The sequence below is a fragment of the Muscardinus avellanarius genome (genome assembly GCF_963383645.1).
Source record: "Muscardinus avellanarius genome assembly, chromosome: 11".
Lineage (NCBI taxonomy): Eukaryota > Metazoa > Chordata > Mammalia > Rodentia > Gliridae > Muscardinus > Muscardinus avellanarius.
In genome coordinates, this window is record NC_137797.1 from 9,017,162 (window position 1) to 9,041,959 (window position 24,798).

Genomic DNA, 24,798 nt, shown 5'->3' on the forward strand with positions numbered 1-24,798 from the left:
GATATTTGCCTCAGTTCACGTTCAACTCAGAAAAGTAGACTAATTTAAAACAAAATTAGCAAGCTGATTGAAATCTTCTGTGATATGAAAAATAAAAATTTTATATTTTATATTTAACTATGAATTATATCCAATCAACTGTATAAAAATAGTCTGAAAACAGCCCTTTGGCTCCAGGTCCAATGAAACTCTGCCATATTTGGATAGAACATGTGTACCAACTTGGTCAACAGTGGACTTTGTCGCTATCCACAGATCACAAAAATAAAGGGAATGGTCTTATCTTAAAGTACTATGCTGAGCTAGTTTGGCTGGTCTATTATTCTCAAGTTTATGTGCTAATAGCATTTGATAACTATATCCTCCTAGAACTACACTGATAATCAAAATTAATCAAGAGTATTGTGGCTATTTTCTATACATCAATCTAAAATAAGAGTCTCCCAGAACCAGGCATAGTGGTGACCACTTATAATCCCAGTACTTGAGAGGCTGACAAGAGAATCTCAGGTTCGTGGACAGCCTCAGCGACTTAGTGAGGCTCTGTTTCAAAATAAAGAATAAAAAATAGGGTTAAGAATAAAAAAATAGGGTTAGGGGTATACCTCATAGGTAGAATGCCCCTGGGTTCAATCACCAATACTGGGGGGGGGGGAAAGAGTCCCCTAAACATTTAAATAATTTTCTTCCCTACTTATGGAAGCAATACACCTCTATGTCCTCTGTGGAAATGTTATGAGAAACAGTGAAATATAAAGGAAGAAAACAAAAACCTACCTATGGTTCTTAACCCAGAGATAACTAATCTGAACATATGAACACAGTATCACACTTTTTTTTTTTTTTGGGTTGCTGAGGATTGAAGCCAGAAACATTCTCCCACTGAACTGTATTCCCAGCCCTTTTTATTTATTTGTTATTATTTTTTGATACTGGTGATTGAACCCTGGAATGTTCTACCTCCACCCTTTTTATTTTGATACTAGGATTACAGGTACATACCACTGTGTCCAGCTCTGTGCAACTTAACTACGGTATAAGAGGTACTGCTTTATATCATCCTTTATATGAGAAAGTGATACCAAACAGAATAGATCACATTGTCCTCTTGTGAGACCCTGAAGTGAAGGGCAAAGTGACCAGAGAGGGGTCACAGAAAATGGCCAGTAAAATCATTACTGGAGTTATTGCTGCAAACGTACTGTGACTCCACATTCTTGTTTTTCTCCACAAAGATTACAATGGACATGGAGTGACCCGGCTCTGCTGTGTCCCTTAGGCTTGTGGGAGCTAGCAGGAGGCATCATCCGACCAGCCCTGCCAGTTCTGTTGCTACTGCACTGCCCTTCCTTGGAGGACTGCCAGGTGCAACCCTAGCAAAGGGGTTGTTCAGGTCCAACAAAACTCCACCACACCTGAGCAACAGCCCTTCTTGTGGGTAATTATTGTATTTTTAAACTTAAAGACAATAGAGTTTAAGATGCTATAATCCTCCAATATTTACTTACTAGTTTTGCTGCTATTTTTAAATAAACTAGGTATATTCAATTGAAAAGGCCCTCCCCAAATTACTTGTTATCCAATCTAATGTTAAAAATGGTATATGTAGCCAGGCGTGGTGACACATGCTTGTAATCCCCGCACTTGGAAGGCAGAGACAGGAGGATCGCACAGGTTCAAAGCCAGCCTCAGCTACTTAGTGAGGCTCTTAGCAACTTAGTGAGGCCCTGTTTCCAAATAAAATAGAAAACAGGTCTGGGAGTATAGCCTAGAGGTAGAAAGCCTCTGGGTTCCACCCCCAGTACCACCAAAAAAAAAAAAAAAAAAGGTATATATATCCTTAAATCATATACGGTAATTATGGTAGCCTCATTAACATTTCCTGTTATTTACTAATTGGCTTATTAAATGTAAATGTGAACTCATGACCAATAATGAGAAGACAAAAGAAACAGGATAAAAATAAAATTCAAGTTGAGAAACATGAAGAAAGATGTGTTCTACAGGCAAAAAGATCTAAAAGCTATACTTAGTATCATTCTGTGCATTCAGTAATCAACAAATTTCCCAAAGACAGACAAATGATGAAATAAACTGCAGACCAGGGCCAAGGCGAGGCCACAGCCAAGCAGTTACAAATTTGAGAGGCCTTCTTACTTGTCTAGCAGCGAAGTTTTGGGGGTTGAGCCCTGTGCCGATTGCTCCAAGGCTGACGTTGGGTAGTGTGGAACCAGAGGGAGACAGCTTGTAGCTGGGAGAAGGGGAGAAGGGAGAGCAGGGAGCCTCATCCCCAAGGCACCCATCTTGATTGGAGAAAGGCAAAGTCAGCTGAAAGGTAGTAGGAGTTAGCCAATCACAATGAGTGTTGGTTAGTGAAGCAACAGAATGCAAAAAGGGAAAGAGAGAGACACTAGGAATAAACAAAGTGAGAGTGTATTAGCAATAACCAAAGATGGAATTTGGATCTGATAATAATTGCAATACTTTGCCCAACAGATAACACCTGTTATCTTCTTTGATATAGGCTTTCCTTTCCCTGTAAGTAACACATTCTGTCCACTGCACTGAGATAAATGTTGTCACGTTATTTTTATACATCTAATACTGATAACTCTCCCAGTATAGCTCCTAGACTGAAAGCCAGGACCAACTTCTTAGGACTATGGAGCTGCCTGCACCAGCATCAATGAAAAGGTGCCAAATCTAAATGTTTGGGTCTTAGCTGTTTTATCAAGACCGGGAGCACTGCAAATTGAGTATTTTGAATTAAGGAATACTCTCTTCCATTACAAATATTAAAAAAGTAAAACTAATAGATATAAATCACTTGTTTTAAATCTAGTAGTTGACCCAGCGCTTGGGAGGCTGAGACAGGAGGATCGCACAGGTTCGAACCCAGCCTCAGCTACTTAGTAAGGCTCTCAGCAACTCAGTGAGACTCTGTTTCCAAATAAAATATAAAATAGGTCTGGGAGTGTAACCCAGAGGTAGAAAGTCCCTGGGTTCCATTCCTGGCACCACAAAACAAAAACAAATAAATCCAGTAGTTGAGAGTTTTAAAAGTGTAATGTTGTGCCAGGCATACTTGTAATCCCAGCATTTGGGAGGCTGGAGATAGGAGGATTGTGGTTCATGGACAGCCTCAGCTACTTAGGCCCTCTGCAACTCTGTGAGACCCTGTTTCAAAATAAAGAATAGCTGGGCGTAGTGGCGCACGCTTGTAATCCCCGCACTTGGGAGGTGGAGACTGAAGGATTGCACAGGTTCGAAGCCAGCCTCACTGGCTTAAGAGACCCTGTTTCCAAATAAAAATATAAAAAATAGCTCTGGGAGTGTAGCCCGGAGGTAGAAGAGTTTCCAGGAACCCCAGTACCACAGAAAGAAAGAAAGAAAGAAAGAAAGAAAGAAAGAAAGAAAGAAAGAAAGAAAGAAAGAAAGAAAGAGAGAAAGAAAGAAAAGGAGGGAGGGAGGGAGAGAGGAAGGAGAAAAAAATAGGGGAGGGGGTGCAGCTCGGAGGTAGAATGCCCCTGGGTTCCATCCCCAGATGGGCAAAAAAAAAAAAAAAAAAAAAAAAAAGTAACTAAACATAAGCTACTAGGGTAGTGGGAAAGATTAGGGATTCTTTCAAAACTAAAAAGACAAAGCCTTAGGAAAGTAAATATTTACACAAAATCCCCAATCCAATTTTTAGGCATAACAGCAAAGGGAAGAATTCAGAAAAAAATTATCTCTAAAATTTCCTCTAAGCCAGGTGTGGTGGCGCACAGTTGTAATTCCAGCATTCAGGAGGCTGAGACAGGAGGATTGAGGTTCATGGATAGCCTCAGCTACTTAGCGAGGACCTTTGCAACTCAGTGAGACTCTGTTTCAAAATTTAAAAGCCTAAAAATATAGGGCTGGGGGTATAACCTGGAAGTAGAATGCCTCTGGGTTCCATTCCCAGTACCGTGGGGAAAAAAAAATAATTAGTGTTCATTCCCTTTGTCCCCACCCCTGCCAAAAAAAAAAAGAAAAAGAAAAAAAAGAAAAGAAAAGAAAAAGAAAAAAGAAAAAACAAAAGAAAAAGACTTTCATGAATATTTCAAAACTTAGTCCTGTGTCACAATACTCACAGGCTAAATAAGATGGTCCTAGCTCTGGCCCAAACACCTGTTGACATCAATTATTTTCATGTAGCTACTTTGATGCAGGTGATATTTGTGTTTTACTCACTGAGTTGAGTAAATCTGTGCTTCCTCTAGAATCATTTATCACAATTTGACAAATGGGATCCAAAGCAGTTCTCATAAATCATTATTTTAAACAATTTAACTCACCTTCTCAAAATAAGGCCCACTATCTGTGGTTCCCATGTCTTTGGAATTAGGTGGACGGAACCCAGATCGATCCTTCCTCATGATATCATTAAAATCCCCGAGATTCATTGCTCGCTTGTCCACATCAAATTTCTTATCTGAAAGGACATAAACAGATTGAGAATTTAAAGAATCAATGTTTGCCTCAAGATTTAAGAGTGACATGACATATCCTACCCCACTCCCTGGGATGCTGAGAAGACCAAGGGAGTGCTCACTGGTTCAAGCTGTGGGGTTTCATCCCTGGAACACAACACAAAACACCTATCTCTTGTAGTTTCCCTTCCATGGAAGACTAAAAGAGAGCCTCAGGGCTAACCAGGTACAAATCTGGCTAAGAAAATATTCAGATGGATTATTAATGGGTATAATGAACATATCTTCCTCATAAATTCAAATGTTCTCAGTGAGAGAGGTCTGCTTTTGCTATTTTAGCATCTGCTAGGTAACTGGGGTTGTGTCACAGTTATAGGGAGTAGAAAGACAGAGGCAGTTGTTGCCTTCAGCTTAACGCTTCAGGGCTAAACACACTTGCATGTGTCCTGTCACCTGCGGGATGGAATCTGCCAGGTGCAGTGGTTACTCCCGCTTTCCTTTCACAGATCTATCAATCTGGTATTACATGTGGCCACAAGAAGAGCCAGGAAACTTAGAGACCAGATACAGACTTCCCTTACTACCCAGGGCTGTTTTCTTTTTAGTATGATTCTTTTTAAATTCCTCCCGGTAAACAATATTACTATGAAAATCTCACATACTCAGGGCTGACACTGCAACTGCTCCAATTCAGTGGGAGAGTTTTTCTATAACGAAACATGGAGAATTTGTCTATAGCAAAGTATTCTGGTGCAGACAAAACCAGCAACCTGAAGTCCAGAAGCACCACAGACATAGTAATACAATGTGACACAGTTTCCAGTATTTAAAAATCAGGATGTCAATATATATCTGTGTAACTGGCCTCTCTTGGAAAGATGAAGATGTGGCAGAGCTGAGCCTACTCTCCCCAGCAACAGACACTAGGAGCTGAGCAAGGATTCTTTAGGTGGATGGACCCTCTGCACAATTAACTACTGACCTCTGTGTCCCACTTTCTTGGATAGAGCATGCATCACTCCTTTACTTTGTGTTCTGGTTTTTGCAACCTGTACTTAGTAATTTACAAATATCTTATACAGAGTAAGTGCTCAGTAACTGTCTACTGAACTATATTAGCCCATCTGAAGTTGGGCAAGCCATCCCAACAGCACATCATGAACACCAATGCAGTCCATCCCTATCAGCAGGGTGATACACACCTACAGACAAATCCATTTTGCTGCTTGGATTATCTTCAGTTTGACTCTGAAATTAAAATTAAAAAATGAGAGAATTAAGGATGTACATGTTTAAATCAGGAAAGTGCCACTATGTTGAAGTTGCATCTTACCACTGTCATTAGATAACAAAGATCCCTAAAATGAACTTCAAATTGGAATGAAAAACTTTTTTTTTTTTTTTTTTTAGTGGTACTGGAGGTGGAACCCAGGGGCTTTTCTACCTCTGGGCTATACTCCCAGACTTATTTTATACTTTATTTGGAAACAGGCTCTCACTAAGTTGCTGAGAACCTTACAAAGTAGCTGAGGCTGGCTTTGAACCTGTGCGATCGTCCTGTCTCAACCTCACTAAGTAGCTGAGGTTGACTGTGATTACAAGCGCTGGGATTACAAGTGTGCACCACCAAGCCCGGCAAAACTTAACATTTTTAATACACTCATTCAGTTGCTGCTGATACCTAGAATTCTTAAAAGTTGTGTTTCCACACACAGTCTTTGTGCGCCTAGGGATGGAGCAACAGCTAAGCAGTAGCCTGGGGAAATCAACTCCTGTCCTCAGGCTCCAGCTGCTTGGGATCAAATTCCACAAGTGGTGGCCAAGTGATGACGACTTCTTTTTGTGACCTGTCAAGTCATCAAATCTTGAAATATTCAGCCAAGACACTTATTCATTGGCAACCAGGACACGGTGTCCCCATAATGTCCCCAAGAAATAAGGAAATATAAATTCTACAAGAATTCCCTGTAAAATTAATCCCAATCAAGCTTCTCTAGTTATTAAAAGTTATAATATGAAAACTGACACAGCAGCATTAGAGAAGATATAATTTTTTTTTTTTTTTTGTATATGTGTGTGGTGCTGGGGATTGAACCTAGGGGACATTCTACCTCCGAGCTACACCCCCAGTACACTTTTTTATTCTTTATTTTGAAACAGGGCCTCACAGAGGACCTCACTAAGTAGCTGAGGTTGACTGTGAACCTGGATCTTCCTTTCTCGGCCTCCCAAAGGCTGGGATTACAAGCCTGCGCCACTATGCCCAGCTGGCGAGAAGATATAAATTTTAAGTGTAACTTTTCTTTCCTAGTTTCCTCAGAAAAAGGGCACAGTGATGACACATTTAAAGCCCTCATCTTTAAAAGCTAGAGCATAGCCGGGCGTGGTGGCGCACACTTGTAATCCCCACGCTTGTGACGTGGAGACAGAAGGATCGAGCAGGTTTGAAGCCAGCCATGCTGGCTTAAGAGACCCTGTTTCCACATAAAAAAGTATAAATCAGGTCTGGGAGTGTGGGCCATAGGAGTGTAGCCTGGAGGTAGAAGGGCTTCCAGGAACCCCAGTACCACCAAAAAAAAAAAAAAAAAAAAAAAAGCTAGAGTATAATATTAAGAATAAAGGAATAGAAAACAGATACTTAATTTAAAAGATCAAATATACTGCTCATCAGTTTATAAATCTGTAATACCGTACTATGCCTGGCAGTAGTCTTCAAATCTGTGCTAAACCAGGTGTGGTAGCCCACACCTATAATCCCAATACTTGGGAGGCTAAGATAGTAGGATCACAGGTTCGAGGACAGCGCTCTCAGCAACCTTACTAGTAAGACTCTTATTTAAAAAAAAAAAAAACACAGAAAGAGGAATAGGGGTGTAGCTCATAGGCAGAATGCTCCTGGGGATTCAATCCCCAGTATCCTCCCAAAACTTGTACTAAAACTAAAACTTGTGATACATTATACATATGAGACAAAACTTACCAGCAATCCCATATTTGAAAACTGTTTGGCAAGAGGATTCATCCATGAATCATTGTTTCCTCCTTTAAGTGCGCACTACAGAAATGAAATATGTAAACTCAGAACCAAATAATGTATCATAACCTCTTAAGTTGCAAGAGTATATTTGCAAGAGTATATACTAAAAAACACTGAACCCAGAGTTTACCTTTTGGAATCCTTTTGCCCTAAGTTAGTTTGACATAGTAATCTGTTCATTTAAATGATTAATAGCCTCTAGTTATATCTGTTTTCACTTTCACCACACTGGACAAAAAGTAACTGGGAAAATGTATGTTTTTACTTTTTCCATGAAAGCTACTGCTAGATTTTGAAAAGTGTGACTCCTGCACACTTTTAGGAGGTTGCTCTTGTGACCCAGGCTGATTTTTTTTTTTTTTTTTTTTTTTTTTTTGTGGTACTGGGGTTCCTGGAAGCCCTTCTTCCTCTGGGCTACACTCCCAGACCTATTTTATATTTTTGAAACAGGGTCTCTTACGCCAGCACGGCTGGCTTCGAACCTGCGCGATCCTCCTGTCTCCGCCTCCCAAGCGCGGGGATTACAAGCGTGCGCCACCACGCCCGGCGACCCAGGCTGATTTTTAATAGGAGAAAAGAGAGTTGCTGATGCATGTCATCTGGAGAGAAGCCTACTTACACTGGACAGAATTCCTTGTGTGGCTGCAATAGGGAACTCGTCCAGGTAGCACTCCATCTGTTTCACAGCATAAAGGACATGTGTTCCCAGTGGGAAAGAGGCCGGCAGAAGACACTGTCACCAATCTTCAGGCCAAAGTAAGTCAGAGTTGGGTTTTTGTTTCTTAATGGGACAAGCTAGCCTTCCCCAACAAATCACTGACCATTAGCTCCACTTTGCTTCTGTGAAGAAGGCAGCTGAACTCTGATGCAGGTTTAGTGGGATAAGCACAACAGTGCTTTGTGTACTTATGCGTTATATAGATAAAAATTCTGTGCACTGTGATATCTGTCATTTCCATTTTTTATTATTTGTAGAGGTACTTATGTTTAGTTGCAGGTTTTAAGTTCAAAACAGCCCTCCCTGGAGGGAGAGGGGATAGGAAGTTATTATTTAATAGATACTGATCCCCTCCCCCTCCCCCTCCCCCTCCGTACTGGGGATGGAACCCCTAAAGGCCTCTGAGCTACACTCCCAGCCCTATTTTTTATTCTTTATTTTGAAACAGGGTCTCACTGAGTTGCAAAGGACCTCACTAAGTAGGAGCTGAGGCTGTCTTCAAACCACAATCCTTCACGCTCAGCCTCTCAAATGCTGGGATTACAAGCATGTGATACCATGCCCAGCTTAGATACAAAATTTTAATTTTGCAAGATGAAAAAACTTGTGTGGTGATAGTACACCCTAAGAGCATGCACATATTTCCTGACACTGAACAGTATACTTTCAAATTGTTTCAATGGCAAGCCGAGCGTGGTGGCGCACGCTTGTCATCCCAGCATTCGGGAGGCTGAGACCAGCAGATCGTGGTTCGCGGACAGCCTCAGCTACTTAGTGAGGCCTTCTGCAACTCAGTGAGACCCGGTTTCAAAATAAAGAATAAAAAATAGGGCAGGGGGTATAGCTCGGAGATCGAATGCCCCTGGGTTCCATCCCCAAACCCTCAAAAAAAAAAAAAATCGTTTCAATGATAAATGTTATGTTACATGCATTTCATCACAATTTTTAAACAAATACCCTCAGAATGAATATCAGAACCACTGGCATAGAAGTGGAAACACCCAACTCCTAATTAACCCACACAAATCTTGTGTCACCTGAGAGGGATTCGTTAGTACCTCCTACTCAGTTCATGTGGACTCACTGTTAATTTGTAAATGACCACTAAGAGTACAAAGATGTGGAAAAGTTTACTGAATAATTCCGTTTGTGACTAGAATAAAGAAACAAAAGTCCTTTCAAAAGGGAAAACAAGAGCCAGGTGTGGTGGCATAGGCTTGTAATCTCAGCATTTGGGAGGCTGAGACAGGAGAATCGCAGTTCAAGGACAGCCTCATCTACTTAGTGAGGCCCTCTGCAACTCAGTGAGACCCACTGAGGTAGAATGCCCCTGGGTTCCACCCCCAGTACCGCAAAAAAGAAAAAAAAAAAAGAGGGGAAAACAAGGAAGAACTGCTTAAACAAAATGTCTCTAATAGAAACAAAATATATTCTTATGCTATAGAATAGAGGTTAAGTATTTAATCAAATCAATATCTCACTGGAACCAGGCATGGTCACACATGCTTGTAATCCCAGTATTTGGGAGGCCGAGACAGGAGGATCTGGGTTGATGAACATCCTCAGCTACTTAGTGAGGCCCTTTGCAACTCAGTGAGACCCTGTTTCAAAATAAAGAATAAAAAATCATACTGGGGGTGTGGCTCGGAGGTAGAATGCCCCAGTATGGCAAAAAAAAAAAAAAAAGGAAAAAGAAAAAGAAAAAAAATCCCATTGGTAGAGGGGATGAAGGCAACCTGAAGGCCTTCTAAGATAGGATTAGATATTTGAAACACGTAACGATATTAGCTGTAAAATCTTTCCTAGGACAGCAACATTCTCAGATTGAAACTAAACATATACTTCTTTCTACCATTGTGTCTGTGTGCAATAAGAAGCCAGAATATGGTGTGTGTGTGTGGGGGGGGGGGGGGGGGACCTGATCGGTCCTACCAAGACAACAGATTAGCTGTAAAGACCTTTGTTCTAGATTAAAATACAAAACCCTGGAGCTTGAGATAGAGTTCAGTGGCAGAACATTTGCCTACCGCAACATACACATAGTCCTCATGAAATATGAAAAATCCAAGGAGAAACTGAGGCATTATATGGAAAGTTTAAACTCAGCCTGATACAGGATGAAGAGGAATCACCCAGCTCTTGTAGTAAAACTCCACACTGGCACTTCACTCTGTAGGGAGGAAAGGTTTGGGCTTTGGGACTTCCTCAATTACGTAAAACTGGGACATACTGATCTCCACTGGAGAAGATGGTGTTATCTTCCTTTGGTTTCTCTCCTACATATTCATAGGAATATACTCTAAGAACTTCTTGGGCTTTAGAATGCAAATGAATAAAGCATTTTTAAAGTATGCCTTGAGAGCTTCCAACAAATTATTATAATGTGGAAACCCACAATGAAAGATACCTTGTATCTTGGAAATTTTCATTTTATCCACTGCAACAGTTTTGTAGCTCAAGGTTTCAAGGCCATGAGGAAGGCAGACAAGGAGAACAGGAAGTGCTGACTAGTTTCTACGGAAGTATTTCCTCCCTTAAGACCTCGGAGCTGCCTCACTCCTTCCATTACCAAATTCTCAACTCTGCCTCCTAAGAACAAGTAAGCAAGCACCAAAGCTGAGGAAGCTGTTACCTTCATTTGTCTCTTTCCCCCTTGTCCCCAGCTCGCTGAGTTGTGGGAGGAAGCACTTCCCTGAGAGCCGGCGGTGTTCCAGACTCCTCCATCCTCCTCCTCTTCCCAGCTGGGATGGCGAGTTCCTGTGACTGGCCCGTCACTCTCCCCCCAGCCGTCTTGCATAGATTTGGAATCTTTAAGGAAAGAGTGGTTTATGATTTTACAACAAATACATATAATAATAATCAGAAAAACAATGCCTTGCAGATGCAACATTTTAGTACCTTTATAATTTTATCTATTTTCTCTACATGGTAAGGCTGATACCTTATTTTAGAGAGCAGGAAACACACCACACAGTCAAGGTTTTCTTCCTTTGTACCAAGCAAGTTGACCGGAATTCCGAAAGTGAAGAGAACTTGTCACAATTACAAGAAAGTTAAGGTTTGTTCACAGAAATAGTTCCCCTCAGTGAGCATAGTTAACTGGAGGCATCATTCGCCCTCATAAATGGACATTACAAATGGGAATGATAAAGAACAGCTGTTTACCTTACTTGGGGCAAGGTAGAGAAGAAAAAAATATGACAAGGAGAAAAACAAAGTTTTATAAAGATCCTGAATATAAAAGTTATGGTGAAAGAAGAAAATGTCACATATGGCCATTCTAGGCAAAGACTGTGTGTGCTGTGGTTCTGAAAACAAAAGAGGAGAAAATGTAGAGGATAGAGGGGAAGGGGAAATCAGGAATACAGAGAAAATCAGAGAAGTGGGATCTAATTTTCAAAAGAACACAAGCTAAGCAAGCTCAACCTCGCCTTTATTTATTTATTTATTTATTTATTTTGGTGGTACTGGGGTTCCTGGAAGCCCTTCTACCTCCGGGATACACACCCACGGGCTACACTCCCATACCTATTTTTTAACTTTTTTATGTGGAAACAGGGTCTCTTAAGCCAGCGACGCTGGCTTCGAACCAGCGCGATCCTCCTGTCTCCGCCTCCCAAGCGCGGGGATTACAAGTGTGCGCCACCACGCCCGGCTCAACCTCACCTTTAAACAAATACCTTTAATTGAAGATTGGGCTAAATCCTTAATTTCCCTCCAAAAATACTGCAAAGAATTGGATTCACCTGCTTAGAAACTTCCACCTTCACCTTTCCTTCCTGGACTTAGCTTCATGTGATGCATAGAACCAGAAAAGTAGCTTTTAGGGGCCTTGCCCAACTGGCTGCAGCCATGGCATGGGGCCGAGCCTGTGGCAGCCACACAGGTTCCCACCAACTACACAGGCTCAGGGTGGCTGACTTGTTCTAATTGGTATTGCACCCTCCAGCAGGCCCTGGTCAATGTGATGGTGCTCACCATCACTTTCATCTTAGCCACATGAAGAGTGTGTGTGTGTGTGTATATTTTGTGTGGTACTGGGGATGAAACCCAGGGGCATTCTATCTCTGAGCTACACCCCCAGTCCTATTTTTTATTCTTTATTTTGAAACAGGGTGGGTGGGTATTGGGTATGGGCTAATTGGGGTCTTGTATCCCAGTAAAACATATGACTATAATGCACCAATACAATAATAATAATAATAAAAGAAACAGGGTCTCACTGAGTTGCAACGGGCCTCACTAAGTAGCTGAGGCTGTCTATGAACTAGAATCCTCCTGTCTCAGCCTCCCAAATGCTGGGATTACAAGCATGAGCCACCACGCCTGGCTACGTGTGTGTGTGTATGTGTGTGTGTGTGTGTGTGTGCGCGCACGCGCGTGCTGAGGATGAAATTCAGAGCCATTCTATCACTGAGCTACACCTCTCCATGCATTTTATTTATTCATTTATTTTTTTAAAAACAGGGCCTCATTATGTTCCTGAAGCTGGCTTTGAACCTGGGATACTCCTGTCTCAGCCTTCTATGTACTTGGGATCACAGGCATGGACCACTGTGCTCGGCTTGTATTATGTTTATATGATGTAAGTAGACTTTATAACACATACTGACAAACAATAGGAATCAAAATCCAAATATAAGTAGTACATTGGTTCTGTTATAAAATAAAGACATCAGGTGAATTCTTTTAGAGAAAAGAGCGGTGTGCATGCATATGCATGTGTGTGTGAGATTGTGCGTGTGAGTGTTTGTGTGTGTTACTGGGTAATGAGAGACCCAGTTCCACAAAAGACACTCAGCAATTTAACAAAACTCCATTTCAAAATAAAAAATACATCAGGGCTGGGGGCATGGCTCCGAAGTAGAATATCCTTGAGTTCAATCCCCAGGACTCCCTTACACACATACACAAAGATGTGAGTGCAAGATTTTTTATTTTTGTTTGTTTGTTTGGTGGTACTGGGATGAAACCTAGGGACATTCTACCTCTGAGCTATACACCCAGCTCAATTTTATTTATTTATTTTTTGAAACAGGGTTTCAGGCCTTTTTTTTGAAACAGGGTCTCATGGTAATGGTCATGGCCAGCCTCAGTTACTTAGTGAGCCCCTCCGCAACTTGGTGAGACTCTGTTTCAAAAATAAAGAATAAAAATTTAGGCTGGGGTGTAGCTCGGAGGTAAAATGTCCTGGAATTCAACTGAAAGGAAGGAAGGAAGGAAGGAAGGAAGGAAGGAAGGAAGGGAGGAAGGAAGGAGATAAATAAATTAAAAGGGTCTCTCACTGAGTTCACTAAGTTGTGGCGGCCTTGCTAGGTTGCAGAAGCTGGCCAAAAACCTGCAATCTTCCGTCTCAGCCTCCCAAATACTGGGGTTACTTGTAAGCGTACATCACCACATCCCGCAAGAGATCTCTAATTTTTAATATTAGGGATTCATAGCACACTTAGGGCATTCACAAGCTAGAAAAAGTTCACAAATTAACTGCCACCATCAACTGGAAATTATCCAGATGAAAGAGATAAAACTATATATACATATTTTTTTGAGGGGGGGTGGTACTGGGGGTGGAACCCAGAGGCTTTCTACTACCTCCGTGCTATACTCATATATATATATATATATATATATATATATATATATTATTGGAAACAGGGTCTCACTAAGTTGCTAAAAGCCTCACTAAGTAGCTGAGGCTGGCTTCGAACCTGCGCGATCCTCCTGTCTCAGCCTCCCAAGCGCAGGGATTACAAGCGTGCGCCACCACGCCTGGCTTTAAAACTATAGGTAATTTTGAATAGAAAACATTATACAATGTGGAAAAAAGTGAGGGTTTTGTGATGGAAATGGTGACCTGAGGTTGGGAAATGCACACAAAAAACTTGCAGGTGCTGGTGAAGAGCCTCTGTGTCAAGGATCCCCTTGAGCATCTGGGTCTATTTCCGGTCTCCAAGGTGACATTTCCCATGATGCCACAACTGACTTTGGATGAAAATCGCAATGAAAACAGGATCTTCATAAGCCTGAGATGGCTATGAAGTGGAGGAGATTCTTGGGTTTTAAAATGCACAAGTGTAGCTAAGGCTGGTGGTGCACACCTGTACTTAGGAGGCCCAGACAGGAGGATTGCAGGTTCAAGGACTCAAGGACAGCCTCGGGAAGTAATGAGACTCTCATCAACCTGGTGAGACCCTGTTTCAAAAATAAAAATAAAATACGGCTGGGGGTGAACCTTGGAAATAGAATGCCTCTAGAACCACACATACGAAAAAAAAGCAAAAGTGTGAATTTCAGAATAAAGTTATTTCTCGTGTGGCAATGCTAGAGACCTAAGTACCATAGGTTAAATTTAACCAAAGATCTTTTTTCTTATTCAGCTTCTGAGCATTCCATATAATTTTTTTACTTTCTTTCTTTCTTTCTTTTTTTGTGGTACTGGGGATGGAACCCAGGGGCATTCTACCTCCGAGAAACACCCCAGCCCTATTTTTTATTCTTTGATACAGGGTCTTACTAAGTTGCAAAGGGCCTCACTAAGTAGTAGCTGAGGCTGTCCGCAAATGGCAATCCTCCTGTCTCAGCCTCCCAAATGCGGGGATTAGAAGAGTGTGCCACCATGCCTGGCCAATTTTTGTTGTTGATATTCTCACTAAATTGCCAAGCCTGACTTTGAATCTGTGATCCTCCCAAGTACTGGGATTATAAGCATGTACTACCATGCCTGGCTTGCAATTTCTTTCTTTTTTCTTTTTCTTTTTTTTTTTCTTTTTTTTTGGCAGGTCTGGAGATGGAACTCAGGGGGATTGAACCTGAGATATACCCCCTGCCCCCCCTCTTTTTAATTCTTTATTTTGAAACAGGGTCTCACTGAGTTGCAGAGGACCTCCCTAAATAGCTGAGGCTGTCCGCGAACCACGATCCTCCAGTCTCAGCCTCCCGAATGATGGGATTACAAGAGTGCACCACCAAGCTGGGCTCATTGCTAATTTCATTTTTAAATAAAACGTAATCCCTTAAATCTTTTTAAAGAAATCCCTGAAATCTTTTTAAAGAAAGAAACAAGTGAGAATGGGCACCTGATATTTAATATTTGTATTTAGACGTATGCAAGGAGGTATTCCATACCATGAGTCTACAGTTTTACAAACTGTCACAACTACACATTGCCAGCTGGATCAAGTGTAGCTTAGATTTTCAATGATTATGAGTAAGTAGGATGTTCTTCATGTATAACATTAGAATGAATAAATCTTTGTCAGGTTTAAGAAACCTAGAAGTATTCTTACGTGGGTGGATGAAGAGAATAAAAAGATAAAAGGAAAGTACAGACTGATGAAGTCCCTAGGCAGCAAAAACCTTGAAAGCCTGGGAACTCCTCTGCTGCCATCTTTGACAACTTAGTGAGGCCCTGTCTCAAAAGAAATTATACCAACAAAAGGGTAAAAATGCAAAACAGACATAGTAAGCATATTTAAGGTATGGGGGAAGCTGGCACACGCCTGTAATTCCAGCATTTGGGAGGCTGAGACAGGAGGATTTCGCAGGTTCAAAGCCAGCCTCAGCTACTTAGTGAGGCCCTTTGCAACTCAGTGAGACCTTGTTTCAAAATAAAGACTAAAAATCTAAAAAAAAAAAAAAAAAAAAATAGGGCTGGGGTGTCACTCAGAAGTTCAATGCCCGGGGGGTTCCATCCCCAGTTCCACTCCCCCCCAAAAAAAAGGTATGGGGGGATTACATCAAAATTACAGTTCTAACCACATACCAAATTTAGTATTTAAGAAAATTTAATTATATTAATTTATGACTTTTAGCTCACTGGAAACATTTCAACACATAACAAGAAAAGTCACCACTATCTGTTACTATTTAATGTTCAAGGTCCTAAATCTCACCAAAACAAGTTTAAATACCAAAGCATCCCCATCAAAATGTCTGACTCCCAAATCAACAAAGAACCCTTCAAAGCTAAGCGTGTGGCCAACTTACTGGGTTTCGTGGCACTGGAAGCGTTGGCGGGCGTGCTCCCCCAGCCTGTGGCCGATGCGCCTGCATCATCCATTTCACCCCACCCAGGACTGCTTTCATTCGGTTCACCCCAAGCTGAAGTTCCATTATCGGGAGCAGGTGGTGTGCTTTTGCTCCAGACTGTAAAAAAGAAACGTGTCTCTAAGAAGGAAACAACTAATATCCAGTGAGGGTGAAGGCGGTGAGAAGAGTGACAACTATATTCTCTTGGCGGAAATAGACACAGATACAACCTTCAAGGAGAATCTGGAAACGTCACTCTTTAAAAGTCCAATCCACATCACTTTGACCCAGTAATTCTACTTGAAAAGAAAGTATTCCATAGGTACATGTGTCAAAGTAGATGAAACTCCATGCATAGCTACATTCACTGCATTGCTGTTAGAAAAAATTTGGAAGCAAGCTACATATCTATCAGAAGGAGACAGGTTAGATGAATTGTGAATTCATATGTATGAGTGAAATGAATACTATATATAAAGCAATTAAAAGACAGAAGTGTATTGCTAATATGAGAAGCTGGAAAGTAGATGAAAATTGCATGTTGAATAATGATGCAGATAATCCCTTCTCTGTAAAATTTCTAAAGGATATATATTTTGCTACAGATAAGAACAAGAGTAATGAACAAAACACAAACTTCTAAGAGATTAACTATGGAGAGGGATTCAAGGTGCTAAGATTATTTTATTGATTGCTTTTTGCTTGTCTGTACAGTTTGGTTTTCACAATATGAATGTAATTTTTGTAAATGTTAGGTTTTATTCTAGATAGTTAAAGAGCAATCTTTATTTCCTTCCTTGTTCTTTTCAATACTTAAAAAAAATAAAAGAGCCAGTTAAAAGTAATCACTTTCTAAGTGGCCATAATTAGATTCATTGAATACTGAACATTAGGTTTACTTTGTAAAACTAATTACTACCATTATGATTAATTTTAACTAAAGACTTGAAATGTGCATCCTCTTAATGTGTGGAACTATATGCTCTACAAGAACATTCAAGCCACACTGAGAATGAAGTGACCTTTTAGTAGATAGAATGTTTCCTACTCAAAACATGAGGGAACAGGGTTTAATTCTGGGTTACTAATTATTCTGAGATAACAACCTCGTGTACAAGGTGCACGCCTTTCCAGAGGTAATCACTAGCATCACCTGAAGGAGACTGCGCCCTCCGATGCAAGCTGTGCTGCAACACAATCATGGCTTTCGGAGAGCAACAGAGGGCTTTCCTTGACTGGGGAAGGAGAAGCACCATGGACAAACCCAGGGTAGAACCAGAAATGGAATGGAAATCAGGTCTACTTCTGCTACTATTTTAGTTATTTTTAATTCTAGACCATAGTTTGGCAAGATGTAAGTCTTCTGGATTCTGCAGACCAATACAGTTGCAGAAAAATAATTCTGGAGACTAACACAGGATTGCCATCTTTCCCTTTTTGCCAAGAGAGAACACTATAACGTACTACCAGCAGCTGCTGTCAGCAACCATGACAACTCAGCAACAGAGTAGGAAAGGCTCAAAACAAAGTTGAATAAATGCATCTTAATAAAAGATGCCTTGGTCTAGGATTTCCTCTTCATTTTTTGGGCGAGTGTTGGTGTTACTGGGTATTGAACCCAGGGTCATCCTACCTCTGAACTATACTCTTAGCCCTTTTTATTTTGAAACAGGATCTCACTAAGTTGCTGAGGGTTTTTTGTTAAATTGCTGAGGCTGGCCTTGAACCTGTGATTTTCAATCTCAGATTTCCAAGTACTGGCATTACAGCAGGCACCGCTGTGCCCAATTTAGGATTTCTTTTTTTTTTTTATTTCCATCAAAACTATGAGAAGAAGCTATTGCTTACCTGATGCTGATTTTCCGGTCATCGGGGTAGGCAGGTTTGGTTCTCGAGGTGCTGGGCCCCCTTGGGAATTCTTATCCCACAGGTTCACATTCTTGTAGTTGTAACTGTTAGGGTCTCCCCATGCTGAAGTGCCATCATCAATGTCCATTTTCCGACTAATTGACTGTGGGGATGGCTCTTCCCAACCGCTGGGCTCCTCGTCCTTCGGGGTTGTAGGCTGGGGCCCGCTGTTCCAGTTGGCATTAGAAGGTCGAACGGTCCCTGGAGGTGGTGGGGGTGGGGCCCCCCAGGAACCAGAAGCTTCTGGCTGTGGTGGCGGTGGCTGCTGCGGCTGCTGTTGCTGTTGGTGTTGTTTATTCCAGGAATTGGGCTGTCTGCCTGTCTCATTCCACGCGGGGGATCTTTTGCAATCTTCCCACCCACCTTTAGAAGCTAGGCTTGCATTCCCACCATTACCCCAAGTTCCGATTTCATTCTGCCCTCCTTCACTCCACCCAGACACAGGCTTACTCGCAGAACTTTCCCAATTGCTATTTTTTGCTTGATCGACTTCCTCTCCCCAACCATTCTTCCCAGAAGCCCATCCTTGATTGGGCTGGCGTCCACCTCCCCACCCCTGCTCCTTGCCAGAGTTCTCATTCCAAGAGGAAGGTGTCTTTTCATCTGGTCGTCCTCCTCCCCAGTTGGAAGAGCTGTTGTTCTTATAGTCATTCCAGCCTCCTGTGCTCTTGGGGTCTTTCCACTCTGTTGAGGCCGAGAGCTCCCCCCATCCAGACTTCATTTGATTGCTTTGGCTGGGTGCATCTCCCCAGCCCCCTGAGTTCTTGGTCTGTGTGGCAGCGCTCTCCCACCCCTCAGTTCCTTTGTCAGATTTCCCCTCAGGCCTTGGCACCTCTTCAATATCCCACACCGTGTCCTGCTTAATTTGAGTTTGGCCCCAGCCAGTGTTTGAGAGCACCCTGGGGTCCAAATCAGTTCGGCTCAAAAGAGTCTGCAAGACAGCCTGGCAATCAGGATGTGTGGGCCTGTACGACCGACGGCCAGAATTATGACTGTCGCTACTTCCTGCTTTGTGGTTGCTTCCAGTGCTTTGACCTCCAACTTCACTTCCTGTGGAGCTGGAAGATCTTCCCCAACAGGGAGCCTGGGCATTGCCTTGGTTTTCAGGGAGGGGGTGGCCCTTTTGATTGTCCCATGCTCCAGTGCTAGAATTTGGTTGGTTTGGACCACTCCATTCTCCAATCTTCAACTCATCAGACCCAGTCGGTTGTTTCCATTCTCCCTGAGAGACCCCAGATGTCACTTTGTTCCCTTCACCCCATTTGTTGTCATTAGAGTCCTGAGGGCCAAAGTTCCAGGACCCACCCGTAGACCTGTTACTGTTGTCCCAAGAGTCACTTTTTGACCCAGTTGATTTCTGAACAGGAGCTCCTTTCCAGGAGTCCTCTCTATCTTTTCCATTGTTCCCATTGTTTCCAGAATTGCTTTGTCCAGAGACTGTGTCAGTTCCAGAAGGCCCCCTAGCTGCACCCCAAGATCCAACACTCCCAGTCTTTCGATCTCCAGTGCTTTGTGAAGGGGCATCAGTGCTCCTGGAGGTGTTCCCCAAGCCCATTCCAAAGGGCATTCCCTTATTCTCCATGGGGTTTGGCGAACTTAAGTTCAAGGAGTTAGTGTTTCCATTTTTTGGTCCATCAGTGTTATGAATTTGAGCCTGTTCTCTGCCAGAGACAACAAAATTAACACCCGCATTTTCCATCTTTGACTGCTGTTCCCTGGATGCCTGACCGACTGTGCTAACCTGTGCACTGGAATTACTATTATCCGTTTCCAATGCCCCTTTCCTAGAAGTTCCTTCTTGGACCAGCGCTGGCCAGGCAGATGGGTTGCTATTTGGGTTAAAGTTGCTGAAGCCAGAGCCAGGCCCAATTCTATCCTGACCACTCACATTCCTCCAATTTCCTAGTCCATTGTTGCTCTCTGTAGTAGAGCTGGAAGATTGAACAGATTTAGCCTTGGGGTCAGATTTCCAGACCCCAAGATTACATTCGTTCCCAGAACTTGCAGACTGGCACTGGCTCCCTTTGCCTTTGTTACTAGTGGTGCTTCCTGGCAGAGTGCTCTTCTCAGAGCCAGGGTTCGAGGCACTGTTGTTATCGGTGGTGTTTTCGGAAGAAGATTCAGTGTCTTTGCTGGCAATACAAGGCCACTCTTCCATGTCAGACCCGTCTACAATCACCTTGTCCCAGATGTGAATTGGGTTGGGGGAGGTGCCGTTGTTGGAGGAGGCTCCCGGGCCCCAAGTGGAATTTGCATAATTTGAAGCAGCAGCACCTCCAAGGGTTGACTCTGGGAAAGAGATCATGGAATCAAGCACAGCAACACACACAGTACCCAGCAATACTACCGCAGCTCAAGCTGCTCATAGGAGAGCTCACTGTACCTCGACAGAGACGAACTGGCTTCTCTACAGGACTGAGTCCCCTCTGGTCTTTCATTTGCCCACTGTTATATACGCTAAATCGTAACTCTATACCAACTCTCAAAGGTTTGCCATCATTTTTATCGGCAGAGAAGAACTTTCTTTTATCTTGAGACAAATGCAACAATGCCTTAAACTTGATCTGTCTCTAATCTACTCCAAATCCCAGAATAATATTCCTAAAACACACCATCGATTCTATTGCTGAAGTATGAGAACTTTCAAGAGTTCCTATGAGCTGTATATTCCTAAGAATAAAGCTAAGCTCCTTGGCCAGGAGTTTAAGATACCTCACAACCCAGGCCAATCAACATTTCTAGTCTCATCTTCTACAACTTTCTATGTAGATGTCCACAGTGTACAAAATTGTGCCTTCTCACCCTGGCACCAATCCATGCTGGCACCTACTGTTTTTTTATTCCTGAATTGTCACAATGAAATTGACTCATCTTTCTGGGCCCAGTCCAAGTGCCATTTCTTCAATGAAGCTATTTTTGAGCTCATCAACTGAAAATAACCTTTCCTTATCTAGAGTCACTGTCCCTGTGCCGTAGGACTGTGTTCACCTGTCTCCTCCAGGCGGCACCTCTTTGCTGGAGAGGCTATCTTGCTAATGTGCCAGTTCCACACAGAGGCCTGCTCAGTAGCCACTACTGAGCAATGAAGACTGAGCTGGATGCTGGGGCACCAGAGTGTGAAGTAGATAGCTCAACCCCCCAGGAATTTGACTCAATAAACTGATCCAGCTCAGCATATTTTAGCAGAATTGAGCATATTTGGTGGGGGAAAATGGTATATTCAATGAGAAAATTTCTTCTCAACTTATTTTAGATACTTTAAGCACATAGCTTTATCATTATGAAGTTGATAAAGTATACATAGAGCTATATAAAAATGAAGAGGCAGCCGGGAGTGGTGGCGCAGGCTTGTAATCCCAGTATTTGAGAAGCTGAGACCGGAGGATGAGCTACTTAGTGAGGCCCTGTTTCAAGATAAAGAATAAAAAATAGGACACGGGGGTGTAGCTCGGAGGTCAAATGGCCCTGGGTTCCATCCCCAGACCCGAAAAAAAAAAAAAAAAAATTAAAAATTAAAAAAAAAAAATGAAGAGGCACAGAACCCCAAATCCTCAAGATTTAGAATTTTAAGTGTAAACAAGCGTCTCTGACTCACAGGGACCCATCTGTCAGCCCTGGCTACAACAGGCTGAAAAACACAGCAGGACCGTACCCTGCACAGGCTTCCTTTGCAGCTGGAGATGGGGTGGATGGAAGGGCCATGAGGCCTTTCCTTGTCTGCCTTAGGTTTGGTTTAACAGCTGCTACAGGCATGCCTCACAGGTAGGGGCTTCCTTCTTCATTAAGCCTATGTTGATACTAGGTTTTCCCAGGCTTACTCTGCACACAAGTCATGACAGAAATTTTTAGGCAATTCTCTGCTCAAACTCCAAACTCCAGCACTCGATTGGTGACAGTCATGAATACACTGGCCTTGCTGATGTACGGATGGCATGCAAGCTCCAAAAAATAACCTCACAAGACGTACTAAGAGATAGGTTGGAATCTATTAATAGGCTTTAAAAAGAGAGAAAACTGAAAGTTCTTTGCTATTGGTTGACTTAGTATCCATCTATTGGAGACTCTCAAAGCTAGTAGGATCCTTCAGTGAAAGATCTTAACGAAGTTCAAAATTCAGAGCCCTTTAAAAAAAAAAAAAAAGCCAGGCGTGGTGGCGCACGCTTGTAATCCCCGCGCTTAGGAGGTGGAGACAGGAGGATCGTACTGGTTCTAAGTCACCCGCGCTGGCTTAAGAGACCCTGTTTCCAAATAAAAAAGTATAAAAATAGGTCTGGGAGTGCAGCCCGGAGGTAGAAGGGTTTCCAGGAACCCCAGTACCACCAAAAAGAAAAAGAAGAAGAAAAAAAAAATCTAGCCAGGCATGGTGGCGCACGCTCGCAATCCCAGCATTTGGGAAGTTGAAAGAGAAGGATTGTAGTTTGTGGACAGCCTCAGCTATTAGTAAGGCCTTTTGCAACTCAGTGAGACTCTGTTTCAAAATAAAGAATGAAAAATAGGGCTGGGGGTGTAGCTTAGAGGTAGAAAACCCCTGGGTTTCATCTCCAGTACTGCAAAAACAACAACAAAAAACAACCTAGCAAACAACTACGGAATGGTATATTTCTCTCTCTAGTCCTGGTTTTCTGGAAGCATGAAACATGACACTGAGGATCTAGAACAAACCTCCATGCAAACCCCACGTCCCGTTATTCCCTGAACACATGCTTAAGGAACTACAGAGGCTCAAGGTTACCATGCTCGGGTCTGAGAGGGAAACAAGGCCCAGAGGAGTGACGAGCAGCAACAATGGAGACGGCCCCGGCCAGGCACCAAACCCACATCCAAGAGCTGCTCACGCGCTTCTAGACTGGAAGCGAGCCTCTGCCATCGTCTGACACTCTCCCCCGTCTACCTAACTTAGTCTCCTTTACAGCGGGCAACGCGAGCCCCGCGCTCTCCCGAGGCTGCGCGCACGGCTCAGCGCAGGCGGCCTCACCTGGCGCGGTCCCACTCTCGCTCTGCAGCAGCGTTCCTGTCACTTGTGCGTTGTTTGGGTTTGCTCCAGGTGCTGTGCAGGGAGGAGGCCCTGCCCCACCCCCGATGAGCATGCAGGACGGTGGAGGGGGCTGCCCACGTTTTAGTAACACTTTGTGGTCCTGCTGGCAACGGAATCGCGGCGGCACCTCCCGAGGCATGTAGCGGGCGGCGCTTGGCGGTTGTCCGTTCGGCACTGCCACCCTTTTGGCATTGTTGCCACCATTGACTGGTGGCGATGGAGAGCTGCCAATTGGGCTGGCGGCCGCTGGTTGGCTTAAACTTGGTTTCGTCACTTCGGGCACTGAAAGAGAGATTGGGACACTGTCTTTGAAATCAAGTACATTTTTCTAAAGACTTTTTAAGAAAGTTTACATGAAACCAATTCTAGTGAGATGACTCTTCCACTCTGCTCAGGTGGTGAGTGGCGGTGATGAGGATTCAAAGACAGCAATGTCATGGTCATGGAACTGCATTCCATTATTAAGGGGGGTATAGTGAAGCCACCATCACTCCCTCTACTAATACACAGCGAATTAATTTCCTGAAGTGTTGGCCGGCAGGTATAAATGTCCATGACAAAGTACTTGGTCAGAGTTAAGATTCACACTCCTTTGTTCATATTCTTAAAGACTGACTTTTATGCTGAGCAAGGTGGCGCATTCCTGTCATCCCAGCTATTCGAGGCTGAGGCAGGAAGATCTCAAGTTCCAGGTGAGCCTGTGCAACTTAGGGATACTTTGCCTCAAAGTTAAAAATAAAAAGGGCTGAGACTGAGGATCGCGGTTTGTGGACAGCCTCAGCTACTTAGTGAGGCCCTCTGCAGCTTAGTGAGACCCTGTTTCAAACTAAAGAATACAAAATAGGGCAAGGGGTATACTTTGGAGGCCGAATGCCTCTGGGTTCCATCCCCAGACCCTCCCCCAAAAAAAATAAAATAAAAAGGGCTAAGGATATATAGCTCAGTAGTAGAGTGCTTGCCTAACATGTGGGAACTCTGGATTCAATCCCCAATACCACCAAAACAAACAAAAAAAACACTGACCCTTGTGAACCTTTCCTGAATAAAGTAAACTAAGCAGGCTCCTAAAAAAACAGACCATTTTTGTCTGTCACTGAATTTATATTGTGACTGTCCATGAACAGACCACTCTTTCTTACTTGCCATTAGTCCCTCAAGGGCAGGCACTATCATTCTTCTTTTTTTTTTTTTTTTTAGGGGGGGAGTTACTGGGAATTAAACCCAGAGACATTCTACCTCTGAGCTATACCCCCAGCTCTATTTTATTTTTTATTCGGAAACAGGGTCTCACTAAGTAGCTGATCCTGGTCTTGAATTTGGGAGCCTTCTGCCTCAGCCTCCCAAGTACGAGGGTTACAGATGTGCATCACCGTGCCCAGCTCATTCATTTTCTTTAGGGCCTGGCACAGTGTAGAATCTAATAAGGAACCTAAGACCTAGACAAATCACAAGCTAGACCTGGCTTTGGTTCTATAGCAAGTCTCAAAGACTTGCTTGGCCTTCTGTATTAAGTATTAGAAACATCATAAATCCTTAAACTGCTGTACAAAAACAATATGTTTCTCCCCCTCCTCTTTAATAAATAGAAAAACTTGAAAATGTAGATACTTTTGTGATTGAT

General features: G+C 42.8%; 1 protein-coding gene across 1 annotated transcript in view; it reads right to left on the reverse strand.

Moving 5' to 3' along the window:
• Positions 1–24,798, reverse strand: part of TNRC6B (trinucleotide repeat containing adaptor 6B) — a gene marked incomplete at both ends in the record, with an annotated part of 214,269 nt that overhangs the window by 38,871 nt on the left and 150,600 nt on the right. The window contains 7 exons of the mRNA XM_080706231.1: positions 4,317–4,453; positions 5,654–5,699; positions 7,432–7,506; positions 10,839–11,014; positions 16,193–16,351; positions 18,083–20,431; positions 23,118–23,459. Coding sequence (XP_080562357.1) covers positions 4,317–4,453; positions 5,654–5,699; positions 7,432–7,506; positions 10,839–11,014; positions 16,193–16,351; positions 18,083–20,431; positions 23,118–23,459 — 3,284 coding nt within the window. The remainder of the gene's footprint in view (positions 1–4,316; positions 4,454–5,653; positions 5,700–7,431; positions 7,507–10,838; positions 11,015–16,192; positions 16,352–18,082; positions 20,432–23,117; positions 23,460–24,798) is intronic.